Source organism: Anabrus simplex, chromosome 6 (assembly GCF_040414725.1).
Source record: "Anabrus simplex isolate iqAnaSimp1 chromosome 6, ASM4041472v1, whole genome shotgun sequence".
In the NCBI taxonomy this organism is placed as follows: Eukaryota; Metazoa; Arthropoda; class Insecta; order Orthoptera; family Tettigoniidae; genus Anabrus; species Anabrus simplex.
In genome coordinates this window covers 234503382-234518905 of record NC_090270.1, presented here as the reverse complement: position 1 = coordinate 234518905, position 15524 = coordinate 234503382, and the positions used below count along the sequence as shown (strand labels likewise).

The window sequence follows — 15524 nt, the reverse complement described above, 5'->3', positions numbered from 1 at the left end:
AAATATTAGTTTGTAGGAAGGAGAGTTAACGATTGGAATAACTTACCAAAGGAGATGTTCAATAAATTTCCAATTTATTTGCAATTATTTAAGAAAAGGCTAGGAAAACAGCAGGTAGAGAATCTGCCACCTGGGCCGTGCCTAAATGCAGATCAGTAGTGACTGTGAATATTTGACCATTCGTCACCTCATAATCTGCAGGCCTGCAGGCTTAGCAGCGCTCACTTGGTAGTCGTAGTTTCATTGAGCTGTAATTTGGTTTGGTTTTGTTTAGGAGTGTTTGTAAGATTATAATTATACATATTTCATTTTTGTGATGTTTAGCCAAATTGTTGACGATTTTAATTCGTTCCTGGATTTTCGGTTTTTCTGTTGTCCTGTGTTGTACATTTTCTTCCGAGGTCCCTCCAAATGAAGAAATGAGGTTCCACTGTAAATGGTATGAGTAAAGAAGTGGAATCAGAGATAAGGCTTTTTTCCAGATGATGTTATTCTGTATAGAGTAATAAATAAGTTACTAGATTGTAAGGAACTGCAAAATGACCTTGATAATGTGAGATGGATAGTGGGCAATGATATGATGATAAACGGGATTAAAAGTCAGGTTGTGAGTTTCACAAATAGGAAAAGTCCCCTCAGATTTAATTATTACGTTGATGGGGTGAAAGTTCCTTTTGGGGACCGTTGTAAGTACCTAGGTGTTAATATAAGGAGAGATCTTAATTGGGGTAATCACATACTGTAATTGGGATTGTAAATAAAGGGTAAATATCTCTGCGCATGGTTATGAGGGTATTTACGGGTTGTAGTAAGGATGTAAAGAATAAGTCTCTGGTAAGACCCCAATTAGAGTACGGTTCCTGTTTATGGGACCCTCACCAGAATTACTTGATTCATGAACTGGAAAAAAATCCAAGAAAAGCAGCTCGATTTGTTCTGGGCGATTTCCGACAAAAGAGTAGCGTTACAAAAATGTTGCTATGTTTGGGCTGGGAAGACTTGGGAGAAAGGAGACGAGCTGCTCAACTAAGTGGTATGTTCTGAGCTGTCAATGGAGAGATGGCGTGGAATGACATTAGTAGACGAATAAGTTTGAGTGGTGTCTTTAAAAGTAGGAAAGATCACAATATGAAGATAAAGTTGGAATATTATTCAAGAGGACAAATTGTTTATAGGAAGGGGAATTAGGGATTGGAATAACTTACCAAGGGAGATGTTCAATAAATTTCCAATTTCTTTGCAATCACTTAAGAAAAGGCTAGGAAAACAACAGATAGGGAATCTGCCACCTGGGCAACTGCCCTAAATGCCGATCAGCTTGAGAAACCTGCCACAGCTGAGCATGCACTACCTCATCTGAACCAAAATATAAAATTCAAGGAAAATAATGTTCTAGGCAGTTGCTTGCTCATTTACAATGAAAACCATTTCAACAACTTCAATTAAATCAAAACAGATATACTCATAAACAGACTTTGGTTCTGAGAAATCAGAAACAAGCACCAGCTCGGCCACAGTATTATCTCTTCAGATATATAACTACCTGAAGAACAATTACTTTTCCATCTGAATATGAACAGATCACTTTCTTCTGTCTTGACAAGACTGTAGTAGAGAGAGTGAAATAGCAATTTTCATCAAAAGGGAATCATGATATAATAGATTGGAAGACACCATTCCCTTCAATGCTGAGAAAGCCTAAATCTTTACAACAGGCCAAGTGATTTCAATTAATAGAACTGTGTTCAGAATATTGGTATATATACAACCAGAAAGTGAATGGCAATACAGTGGTGATGGTGTTTTTTGTTTTAAGAAGAACTGTAACCAATCACCCTCTCTCAACAAATTAAATGGAGACAAAAAATTTAAAAATTAATGTATTTTTAACTGAGGAATTTGAAAATGAATAAAAAATAAAACCCAATTTATTTTATTAAACTAAAAATTCACAAATACATCAAAAGAGAATGTAAGTTCCATGAGTGACAGAACAGTTGAAATTTGTATACCTTTGATTACTCCACTCTCACACATTAAGCAAATGAGGAGATCACCAGTATTTGAGTCATCAGCTAGTATGAGTTTGAGTGCCTCCTGCAGACCAAGGTTCCATCTTAGGCCAGAGAGATCGAGGCACCCCATGAGGATGTGGGCCACGGTGAAGTCAGCACAAGAACACATGGGAGGATCTTCCCTTTTTAGGAGGTAGGAGTGCACAGACCTATCCTCAGTGTACACAAAACTATGGCCTCTCTCCATAAAGGCCAGGAAGAGGACCACCACATGGTAGTTGTCTTCTTGATTGCTCTCAACTTGTTGGGAGGTTTTTTTTTTTTTTTTTTTGCTAGGGGCTTTACGTCGCACCGACACAGATAGGTCTTATGGCGACGATGGGATGGGAAAGGCCTAGGAGTTGGAAGGAAGCGGCCGTGGCCTTAATTAAGGTACAGCCCCAGCATTTGCCTGGTGTGAAAATGTGAAACCACGGAAAACCATCCTCAGGGCTGCCGATAGTGGGATTCGAACCTACTATCTCCCGGATTGTTGGGAGTTAAAATAGCTAGCCACTCTCATACATCGGACCATCTGAGCTGAGAACAAATATCTCTGGCTGGTACATTCACTGATCTAGGTGGTAAAAGTACTGCTTCTTTTGTAGCTTCTTCCACAAGTTAATTTCCGACAATCCCAACATGGCTTGAGAGCCACGCAAGTGATTCTGGTGCCAGCTTCACACAACCTGGCTAAAAGGTCATGAATCTGCTGAACCAGTGGGTTTTGTGGGAAACAGGTGTCAACAGATGTCAGAAACTTAGAGGCAGTGCACATGAGAAAGTGGTCTCTTTCGTCTGCAGAGCTTCTAAGATGGCAAAAATCTCTCTAGTATACATGATACAGACACTAGGAAACGAGATCTTCGTGCTAACATTATCAGACGAAAGAGCAACCCACACTTTTCCTATTTTAGAACCATCAGTAAGGACGCTGCGCGGTCCGATACTGGTGAATGAAGTCCTGGAAATACCTCCAATGACACAGGCATCCATGTTCACCCTGGATCCATGGAGTACCTCGCTAGGGTTCCACTAGAAACAACCACCGACAGCCACATTTAACTCAAGACACAAGCTATCAATTCGAATTCCAACTGGCTGTGCAGCATTCTGCCAGTTTTGGTACCTCTGGTGGTATTAGGTACTAAAAATGCATTGACAGCATGCATGTTGCAGCATTTCAAGAATTTTAGCACCCCATCCCATAAGATGGAAAATTTCACCCTCCCCCCCCCTCTCTCTTTGGTGATAGTGATTATTGATTTAAGAGGAAGTACAACAGAGCAGCCATCCTCTCTTAACACTAACTAGAAGGAAAAATGAAAGAGGTCCTCGAAGAACAAAGATATCGACAAGAAAAGGAACAGCCATGAAGGGCATGAAAACGAAAGATTTCTTGTCTCAGAAACCTAATATCATCAAGGTTGAAAGTGAACAGGAGTTGAAGAAGGATGGTCACGCAGGAAAGATAAAAGTGAGGAGGCTGGCACAAGTAAGTGGAAGCAATGCCAGATTCAGCTACGGGATGAATGGTCAGCAACCCATGCTCCCAAGTTGATAGTCAAATAAATGCTACAACAGCAAGGCATACCTCCCCCATCCACATATCACACACTCCACTCCCTCAAACCTACACCCCAGGCAATCATTTCCACAAGATCACGCGTGTATGTATAGTCTGCAGATTGTGTCGAAAGACAGTTTTCTCTCATATGGAAACTATTATAGAGATAACAGATATAATATGGAATGGAGTTCCATGCATGTTCCACATCGCAGTGCAAATGGGCAAGAACTGTCATGGTGCTGAAGACTACATATGTGACATTCAATACACTCCGTCAAATACTCCATGGGAAACAGATCTGATGATTGTAATGGCCAGGGGATTTGGTCCTAATCCACACCATTGGTGTAACACTATCACTAATTTGTTCTGGGTTGCTCTGTGGTCCATTATGGCCACTTGTTTGGTGGACCTATGGAGTGCCACCATGAGTCAGGTATTTCCACACCAATCGAGTATTACTAATAACTGTCAACAGTTGGTGTACCTCTGTATATTATAGCTGCCTGGTACCATGCACTTGAGCATACATTTGTTCCTCCAACCAATATCTGTTTATTGCTGATACTTCTCCTACAATGTGTAGACCAATTGTTCAGTATAACTATCAAGCATCAACGAGATGCACCATGTAGGGTACCCTTCATCACTCACTGTTAACTGCACAAACAGAACATGCTTACACCATCCAAGAATGCCAACATCCAACAACAACTCAGCAAAATAAGGCACTGAAAACTACAGGCTACTCCTTCTGCAAGTATGCAAGTGCTCCAACATCCTTAGACATTTGATAGACTCTTTATTTTCTTCACCGTACTGCACTTTTAATCATCTCATGTAGTTGAAATGTGGTCTGATGGAGGTAGTGATTATTGTTTTAAAAGGAAGGACAACAGAGTGACCATCCTCCCTTAACAGTAAACAGACAAGAAAAAGGAAAAGATCCGACCCTTCAAAGAATGAAGGTCAGCAAAAGAAAGGTAAGGGCCATCATGCGTATGTATGAAAGATGCCCAAGGTCTCTCAAACTTAAGAGTTAACCATAGGAGGTCAGATAGGAGAGAGTAAAGTGTGGAGTCTGGCACGAGTAAGCAGAAACAATACAAGACTCAGATAAGGCCCCGTGGCTGCCAACCTATGCTCCCAACCTCAGAACTCCTGGGTTTCCCTTTCAGTCACCTCTTACGACGGTAGAGGATACAGCGGATGTATTCTACTGCCCCTACCCACTGAGGAAGACAGATAGGTGTGATTGTCAACTATGACAAATGAATTGGCCAAGGCTCTTATTAAAATGAAGCAGTAATCATGTAAGAAACTTAATTAGCCCTTAACAACAAAAGAGCATTGAGTCGCAGGAGACTGCAGCGAGCTGTTGCTGCTGGCTTGCCTCAGGTGGGTATTGTATAGCTCTACCCATTTCCCTATACTTAGGATTTGTTATAGAGACTACGAGTTCCAACAAGAATTCACAACAAACACATCATACCTTGATCTTCTCTTAGTATCTCTATGGCCTGTTCCAGGACTTCTGGAGCAGGATCTCTTTCTGCTCTTGTCATCCTTACACCAACCACTTCTCTCCCTGCATCTGTCATCACTCTTCCTCTTACCTTCGCTGGGCATTTTCTATGACCTTTCACAAGTTATTTTTTTTCCTTTATCACCTCTCTCTGGTGGAACAGAGCAAAGTTTCTTTTGCTCTTGAAAGCTCCTTGTTGTATTTTCAGTTTCTGAAACATAAAAAGAAGAAGTTCTTTAAATATGTTGTTTGTGGTGATTGATATTATAAGTTGTAAAATAACATGGTTTTCAGCCCCCATAAATGCATAACAGGAATAATAAAAATTAAGATATATTACCAGAAATTCAGAAGGGAAAAAATATTGATTTAACAGTATGTATTAACATACTATTTTTTTAAGGAGGAAATTCCCTCCCAAACAGGATAAAGTTAAGGCGAACCTTCACTTATATCTCCCTAAACCGTTACCAAGTCCCATGAAGCAAAGCATCCCTGGATATCGAACACCACTCTACTGCTGATAGAAGAAAGGAGAAAAAATGAAAAAATGTGCCATGTTAACCACCCCAGGTGAAGAAGCATATAAATAACCTTGCCACAAAATATAGTGTAACCATGACGAATATAAGAACAACTGTGAGGACTCCTCGAGTTCAAGTGCGCCCCGCCAGGCAGCGCTAAAGTGGGCAAGTCCCACAGTACCAATCAGCTAGTATGCCAGAGGAAACCAGGGTCTTGTAACTCGTATGGATCCTACACTTCCGACGGCCCCTGTCAGACTGAGTACTTCAGGCCTCCATTCGCCCAGCGCACTGTTGTACCTCACCGTACCTCACGCAGCAAATACCGGAGCTCCTATTCACAGAAACATCTCCCGATTGCTATTGGTTGATTTCGAGTTGAGAATTCCCGGTCGATTGAGCCATTTATCGCTTTGATGGCCATGTGTGAGACCAGTCTACTTTATCTTCTTGTTTATTTTCATTTTCATACTCTTCGGGTGTTTTTCAGTGAAATCCTAAGTGGAATTTCTTGTTTGAAGAAGTACAAGATATTTGAGGTAAGAATTCCCTATTATTCTTACGAAAAGCACATCACACCAAGGAAGATGAAATTCCAAAAAAAATTGAACACAAACTTTTTTTTTTGCTAGGGGTTTTACGTCGCACCGACACAGATAGGTCTTATGGCGACGATGGGATAGGAAAGGCCTAGGAGTTGGAAGGAAGCGGCCGTGGCCTTAATTAAGGTACAGCCCCAGCATTTGCCTGGTGTGAAAATGGGAAACCACGGAAAACCATCTTCAGGGCTGCCGATAGTGGGATTCAAACGTACTATCTCCCGGATGCAAGCTCACAGCCGCGCGCCTCTAAGCGCACGGCCAACTCACCCGGTGAACACAAACTTATAGGCCTACTAAATTTTCTATTTATTTTATTTTATTCTTTAAAATATTTTTTGCAGGATATTGAATTATATTTTTAAACAGAGTCCTCTTAAAAGGACATTTGGCCACAGGAGGTTATGTAAGTTATTAAATTGATTATTGATACCTGTTTCTGTTCCCAAAAATATACTTTTTTAAAGATTTTTTGCATCGTGGTTGATATGAGAGTTGTAAAAGCCTACTTGAAGCAGACACCTTAAAATTCAGTTGATGTAATGTTATATTATTTCTGATAAGTCACTATCGTTTTGAGGGTACCTATTGAAATTATCAGTAAAAATATAAACTGATGACAGTGCCCTTAATTGTTTTCTTCTATTTCTTTTCATGCCTCAGACCATGCATGAAAAGTGCCAAATTTGTGAGATATACACCGATAGTGAAGAGGTCCAGCAGCAGGGAATTTTATTTCACCATTTCCCTGTTGCTAGACGTGATATATGTAAAAAGTGCTTGGACATTGTGGAAATCCAAAGGTTGCGGCAGCTTCCTTCAAAACAGCTGAGGAACCGCACTATGTTCAAGACATTTTCACCGCTCCAGCCATCCAGGACCATTATCAAAGATACTGTCCCGGATAGAAGTACGTAATTATTATCATTATTTATGATCACAGTACTGTGACCTATCAAATTTCTCTGTGGTTCATTTCAAATTGCTCTCCAGAGGTAATTATGATAAATTCATCAGTGGCAGACGAGGGGGAACCTCGCTTCTCATAATGAAAGTTACAATAATGCCCGTCATACCTAGTCTTGCCTTACCTAGTAAGTTGAAATTTGTACATCTCTTAGAGGCAGAGTGTAGCTGAAATTCCTAACATTTGAATGCGCCGTTTTAAATTTTTATCTAACTTCCTCTCAGCATGTAGGAATCTTCTTTGGGAGCCAGTGAATATCAAATTTGCAATAACAGTAAGATTTTCTTCATTAATTTCAACCAAACATGAACAGAACAAACACAGTCCTTTAAAATCCCTCAATACAGTCAAGTGCTTAACGAATTTAGGTGGACAACATGCTCAAAATAATTTTATTCCTGTTTTTCCTACCTTGAGAACCATAGGGGGACCATAAGAACATAGATGTTTATGAATGAATGATGTAATGAGATTTGAAAATCAATACCCTGCATTCACTGTAGAAGGGGAGGAAAAAATTCATACCATACTTAGTGATTCTTTTTTCATATAGATGTGCCTCGACATGAGTCTGGTCCTTGGCCAGGTCCTTCAGCTGCTACGAGTTCTGCTGCTGCTGCTACCACTACCACAATTCCTGCTGCTACTTCTACCACTGTCACTACCACTTGTAGTATTGATGTTTCTACTACTACTGCCAACAGTGATACTGTTGAACCCTTACCAAAATGCTTAATTCCTTTTCTTTTCCTACAGTCATCGGCAAGGCTTTCTTCAAAGAGTTAAAATCTTGAGTCAGAACTACGAGTAGGCTATTGATCAAAGTTTGTTCCCTCATGTTTACAGAAGTTTCATTGTCCGCTGAATTTCTTTACAATGTGACTTTGGATTAAGTTGATGGGTACAAAGACTATGGAGACCTAGGACGTACAACAGATTTGTTGATCATGCCTTGGTGTCCATGGTTAGAGATATCCTCAGAAAATGGAAGCAACCTGTTTCTGAAGAGGTACTGTACTTGCTGAGAAACTCAAAGTTTTGATAAAGGATGTCATTCGTGCTTAGCAGAAAACGGCTTGGAAATTGAAGCAACTGTGTGCGACCAGGGTCCCACAAACAGCAGGGCAATATGAGAGCTGTGTAGTGAGACTCGCTCTGACCATCCTTGTCCGTTCTTCATAGTGGAGAGGAAGGAGATTTTTACAATCTTTGATCCACCCCACCTTCTGAGATGACTAGAAATAACGTGTTTCACCATGGAGTGTTTGATGAACTTGGGAAGAAAGCAGAATGGCAACATCTAGTCAGATTGTTTGAACATGACTCACAGAGGATGTTCCACTTTTGTCACAGGCTCACAAAAGACCACTTTCAGCCCACAGGCCATGCAAGTGAAATTGGCAGCCCAAGTATTCAGTCGTGCAGTGGCAGCTGCTATTGAATAATTATTGGACGTCCAAACCAGAGACAGTGAAAAGAATTATGAATATCACCCACTCTTGAAGAAGATGCCAAATATCTCGAGGAGTTTTGTGGTGTCATGGACCAGCTCTTTGACAGCTTTAATGGCCACACAGAATTCCCCAAAGATGACAAAATGTTGCGATGCTGCCTTTCTAAGAAATCGGCTCATTCAAATTTTTGGTGGGAAATGATTCAAAAGGTATCAAAATGACATTTTGGAAATTCAAATAACTAAGTTAAAGAAGTTTGGATGAATGATATTCATGTTGTTCAAATGCTGTGGAGAAAGCTTTCACGGGATAAGGGTGTTCAGAAACTTTTGTGTTCGGAACCTGAACCAATATTCCCTTGAAAATCTTTTTCGCGTCATTCGACAGCATGGGTGTCAGAACACCAACCCTACCTGCTGGCAATTTGTACCAGCATTAATGGCCAGCATCATCAATAATCTTCTCAGTTCCAGTCGTGGGGAGAGGGGGAACTGCATGGATGATGGTAATGATCTCCTGAGTGATCTATCCCTGTACGCAGTGGAATTGTAACGCCACTTCATTCCACAGTGAGCTTCGCTGCTATTGAAGTCAATCGGAAACCTTGATAATGCCAAACGCAGTTGTCGGTGAAACTTCCTTTTCTTTTACAATTGGCTTTACGTCACACCAACACAGATAGGTCTTATGGTGACGATGGGATAGGAAAGGCCTAGGAGTGGGAAGGAAGCGGCAGCGGCCTTAATTAAGGTATAGCCCCAGCATTTGCCTGGTGTGAAAATGGGAAAGCACTGAAAAACATCTTCAGGGTTGCCGACATTGGACTTCGAACCCACTATTTCCCGCATCCAAGCTCACAGCTGCACGCCCCTAACTGCATGGCCAACTCATCCGGTTTCAATAAAACTGACATGATTTGTAATGCCGGCCATGAAAGCCTTAATTGCTAAGTGGTAAATAAAGTTAGGAAGTTATAACACAGAAAGTTGATTTAAAGTAATATGTCTTGTGCTGAGGAGTTGAAGAAACCATCTTCATTTTCATTACATTGCTAGTATTGATGATAACACAGTCATGTCCATTCTGCCCTTATGGAACTCTTCACAGCTTCATCATCATGTTGAAAAATGAAATTCATTACTGAAATGGATTGAACTTTTAATAAGTCTTCTATGCCGACAGTGATATATGTCCCTTAGAAAGAAATCTTCCCTGCCTGAGTGGATGTTAATCATTGTAGAGAGTTGTTATGAAGAACTATTGAAGTAATTTCTTATTCTCTTCAGTCTGTTGACTGTTATTGTTGCTTCACAAATTGGCATTGTATATATATGTGCTAATGTTGTTGATGTTCAGTATACATGTCGGTGTATAAATGGAATATTGGTGAGAGAACAGAATCGTTTAAAACTCTGTCTAAACAGTGATAGGAGCTATATCTTACTGAAACTTCTGCCAACTGAATAACTCACACATGCTGGTATTCTCCCTCTCTCATTCTTCCTTTGCGGTCTGCAGATTGTAACCTTTCTTACTTTTCAAGTTCCACTGCCAGGAACACATTTCTTCCCTGTCTTAAGGAACTACAGAATTTATGGTTCAACCTGGAATCTGAATAGTAGAAAAACTTCTTTCCGTAGTGAAGAATTTCCTTGTATCTTCTATGCAGTGGGCTTGAGATCTGGGATATCTTTCCTCATAGAACCAATTCTGTAGCATACACACAGTTTCTATCACTGTTCTAGTTAGAGAGCTTAGGCCAGCTGTGTAAATGATGTGTGTTAACTACATTGCTCATAAAAAAGGGACAGGAGAATATGGGAAAGATAACAATAGCTAATGCTGGGATGAGTGGCTCAGATGGCCTTCCGACCCCAATTTGGCAGATTCGGTCCTGGCTCAGTCCGTTGGTATTTGAAGGTGCTTAAATATGTCAGCGTTGTGTCTGTAGATTTACTGATACATAAAAGAATCCTGCGGGACAAAATTATGGCACCTCAGCATCTCCAAAAACCGTCAAATATTGGTTAGTGGGACATAAAAACAATAACATTATTATTATAATAGCTAATGTTTAAAGATTCTATCCACCTTCGATGTGTTCTTCTACTTCAAGAAATGGACAACACATCAATAGCAGAACAAAGGAGTGTCTAAGTGAAGAGGGCTGGAGTTGCCTCCTCCTTTCACTAGATCCTTACACTACGCAGGAAATCGTAGAAATGATTGTGAAATTCTAACGGCAGTTTATTCTACTCTGAATATGGAAAATGACAAGTTCTCATGCAAGATCGCATTGATAGCCCATGTTTACATTGACGTGTAAGAGATCCAAAAGTTTTGATTAAGCCTCTATATCCACCAATCGAGGTTTCACTGAAAATTTTGTATTTCAGAAACATTTTTTTCATCAGAGTCCAGGAAGTATGTGTTATGCTCACTCTTCCCCTATTTGCAGTTTGTAAGCATTTCTTTCTAAGATAAAATTCTAAAAGAATTTATTTGTATAAAGTTCACCTGTTCAATGCATGTTTGCCATTTGATGAGTGGTCTGTCTAAAAAGCTACATAGAACATGTTTCGACCTAGCCTAGAAGTCCATCATCAGCTAAAATAACACAAAAATGAAAGACATAAAAAAACAGTGATACATTAAAAACTTGAGAAAATACAGTCAACAAATGCAATGAAAATCTATGTTTAAAATGTACATAGCTTCAATCTTGGATGAATTTAGTTGTAACAAATGTAGGTCCAACTTAATTTAATATAACTATTGGTTGGCTGGAGGAAATACTTAAATACTTCTATATAGTAGTATCTGTTCAGTTTCCAAGTAATTAATGTTTCTGAATTTTGTGATGGTAAGTCATTCATATCACATGATGGAAACAGTTGTACAAACTTCAGTACCTCATCATCATCATTTCTTCGCTCCAGCAAGCCGGGTGCAGTTGTGTACGAGCCGCCTCCAGTTTGTCATATCCATCCACAGGTGCTGCTCATACATGCGATACCAGTTCACATCTCTAATTTCAAGGTCCTTCAACATCTGTTTTCCCAGACATCACGAGATCTTCCTCCCTGTCTCTTCCCAGAAACATTGTGGTCAAGGTATGTTCGAGGAGTCCTGTGAGGGTCCATTCTTTTCATATGACCATACCATTGCAATCTCTTCACTTCTAGAGTCTCCAGCAATCTTCTTTCCAATCCAAGCTGTTGCTGGATATCCACATTCCTTATTTTATCCATTTTTGTTTTATGTAGACAAGAACGGAGGAACTTCATTTCTGTTGCCTGAAGACGACTCTTTGTTGGTCCAGTAAGTGTTGCTGCTTCCAGGCCATACGTCAATATAGGTATTAGATATATTTTGTACAAGCTGATCTTGGAAACTAACGGAAATGCTTCATCCCAAAGTATTTGACGTACAGCGTGATAGAATTTGGAAGATTTCTGTATTCTGTTGCTAATCTCTTGATGTATGGCATTGTCTGATTACAGAACACTACCTAAATACTGGAAGTTGTCTACAATATCCATCTCCAATTCTTAGATGAACAGTTGGAGAGTTTCTACTCATCACCAAGCCAACTGTCTTCGTTTTGCTGATTTTGAGACCTAAGGTTGTAAAAACTTCTTGCCAGAGATCTAGTCTAGTTTGTACTTCCGTTCCTGTCTCACCCCATACCATTAGTTCATCAACAAAATCCAGGGCATTAGTGTTGGATCCTTTCTTTTAACCACTTTTAAAACTTCATCCATTATGATTATGAAGAAAAGTGGTGAAAGACAACAGACAACTTCCTTGCTGGACTCCACACTTCGGTTCAAACCAACCTGACCTTCCATCCTGGACCTAGACACAACACTTTGTTTCATCATATAATCGTTGTACTCGTGCTATGATGTCATCGGGCACTTTCTTATGTCTCAAACATTCCCATATATGACTGCGTGGTACACGGTCATATGCTTTCTTGATGTCCAGAAAAACAGTTATAAATATTTTACCTTTCTCCCAATACTTCTCATAGAGCATTCTGGTGGCAACAATGAGGTCTATAGTTGATCTATGAGGTCTAAATCCATGTTGTTCCTCCTCAAGTGTAGGTTCAACATATTTTCTAATCCTGCTCTCAAGGATGGATTCGTAGATTTTGAGGCCATGTGACAGCAGAGTTATACCTCTGTAGTTGGTACATTTCTTTCTATCACCTTTTTACAACAATGGGATGATGACTCCTTGCTTCCAGTCATTGGGTATTACATTATCTTTCCAGATTCTATTTAGTACCCTGTACATCCACGGTTGTCCAACCTCTCCTAGTGCTCTGATCATCTCAACATTAAATTCATCAGATCCAGTTGATGTGTTGCTTTTCAGCTTAGATATTGCAGTCTCTACTTCTAACCATGTCAGATTAGTGGTATTTGTCCTGCCAAAATCATAAGGTTTTGTCATTTAACGGAGTGACATTTTCATAACAGTTCAGCAAAGTTGAACTCCTGTAATATTTTGGTCTTATCCCTAGTCACCTCACCATTAGGAAGTTTTACAGATTGGATAGATTCGTTTTGAGTTCTTCTATTCTTAACAATACTGTATAACAGTTTTTTTTTTTATTTCCATCCTGCGTATAATACATTAAATAAGTAAAGAAAATATAAAACCTTTAAACCTAAAAAAAAATAAAAAAAATTAAGTGATAAGGGTAAATAAGCCTTTCACGCCAAATATATTATCGTATCGAAATCGGGGTAGGGTTCCTCAAACTGCTTTTCAGCTACAACCAACTGTTTGACCTGTAATTTTTTCTTTCTGTAAAGTGACAGCTTCTCCTCTATTTCATGTTGATCTCCCCGTATTCTTGCTTGATATAAGGATCTTCTTGCACTGTTTCTGTCATTGATAGCCTTATTAATATCATCATTCCACCAGGCAGTTTATTTAGGTTTTCTTATTTGACTCTGTTGTCCACATACTTTTGCTGCTATACCAACTATAACCTTCTTTAGAGTATCCCATTCTTCATCTACCAATTTCAGTTCTTCTCTCAGCAACAACCTACGGACACCTTCCCTGAATTCTTCCTTTACACTTGGCTCGGTTAGTCACCAAGTTTTTATTTTTGGGATGCTTTTGTTACAGACTTTGGGAGGTCGTTTCTGCAACCAACAGTCTATGGTCTCCACCAAGGTCTTCACTTGGAATGACCTTGACATCATTGACATTTTTCCATGGATTTTGATCTATCAGATATAATCTATTACTGTACCTATTTTATCATCCCAGCTATATCTTGTGATTTTATGGGAGTCCCTTTTCTTGAACCAAGTGTTACACACTATCAGGTTGTTTCTCATGCATAGATCTAGCATATATTCTCCCTCTTCATTTCTGTTTCCCATTCCATAAGGGCCCAGTGTGGATTCATATCCTGTTCGTTGTGAGCCAATTTGTGAATCAAAATCACCCATTACAATTAGATTGTCATACTCAGTGTATTCTTCCAAGTTATTAAGGAAGTTGGCCTTTTCCTCTTGAGCATCCTACCTGTGGAGCATAGACTTGGAACACATTGTACTTTTTCTCTCCTAAGTTCACAGATAACTTAATTATCCTTTCACTAACAAACTCCACTACAAGCATCTATGTCTTTATGTATTAAAAATCCTACTCCATTCTTAGACTCTACTTCATTTCCAGACCAGTAGAGACTATAGTCCAGGGATGGCGAACCTTTTCCAACTAGTGTGCCATTTTAAGTCTGGTTTATTATTCTCATCTGTTGACTGTGCCACTTGTTTTCCACTAAGGGATGTCTACAACCTACGACACCCCCCCCCCCCCCCCCGGCGACTTCCTTTATAAATTCCCGATTATGTTTCATAATATGTTATTTATTTATTCATTCACTGATTTATTTATTTATTTATTTATTTATTTATTTATTTATTTATTTATTATACATATATCTTGTGAATACATTTGATTGCATGTTCCGTGGGGCTGTACTTCAATTATGGCCCACGGCGGTTTCCTTCCCACTCGCAAGCCTGTCCCATCGTCGCCACAAGACGTATCTGTGTCGGTGTGACGTAAAACAAATTGTAAAAAAAATATTATTAGATATAAAAATCAAAAGTACTAATACTGCGAATGGACTTCACTTTCACCATTCCAGGTTGTAGTTTGTACGCTCACAATTAAACTAATTTCTCCCTGATCACATTTCCATGAGGATATCTAAAGAAACGGCTATCCTTGTTTGTAAGGCCACATTCATGATTTCATCAAAACATACTGCATACATGTGAGAGTTAACCAAATTAGCTTTCAACTGCTCCGAAACTTCTTCACTCATTTTTATTATTCTATCCTTGACAGCAGTTCAGCTGGCTGGCATTCCTTTATTTCTGTTAAGTATTAGTTGTTTGTTAGGGAAGTTTTCAAATAATGTGTTGGACGTCAAAAAGAAACTTTCTTTCAACAACACACCATCAGAAATCAACTCACCATCAGAAATCGGTTTCCCATGCATGCTGTACTATGCAGTGAGACAGATAGAAACAGCCGCACTGATATTATTCCTTGGCCGGAAAGATGATACAAAAGACCTGGTTTGTTTTGTGTAATGTTCGATATTTTGTGAAACGAACTCTCTTCTTTCTTCATTTGAAATGCAACAAACATTTGAATGACCAGTCTCGAAATTGCGCTTTACATTAAATGAGGGGATACAATTATTGTTTTCGAACACAGGCAACACATCTCTTTAACTGGCCGAATTCTCTTGGCCAGAGTTCTTGAAACGTACGGTCACCACCT

General features: G+C 39.5%; 1 protein-coding gene across 1 annotated transcript in view; it reads right to left on the bottom strand.

Annotated features, from left to right (window-relative positions):
- The window catches only part of LOC136875947 (splicing factor U2AF 50 kDa subunit), a 179854-nt gene that overhangs the window by 156796 nt on the left and 7534 nt on the right, over positions 1 to 15524 (bottom strand). Inside the window, exon 2 of the mRNA XM_067149566.2 lies at positions 5117 to 5360. Coding sequence (XP_067005667.2) covers positions 5117 to 5253 — 137 coding nt within the window. The 5' untranslated portion in view covers positions 5254 to 5360. The remainder of the gene's footprint in view (positions 1 to 5116; positions 5361 to 15524) is intronic.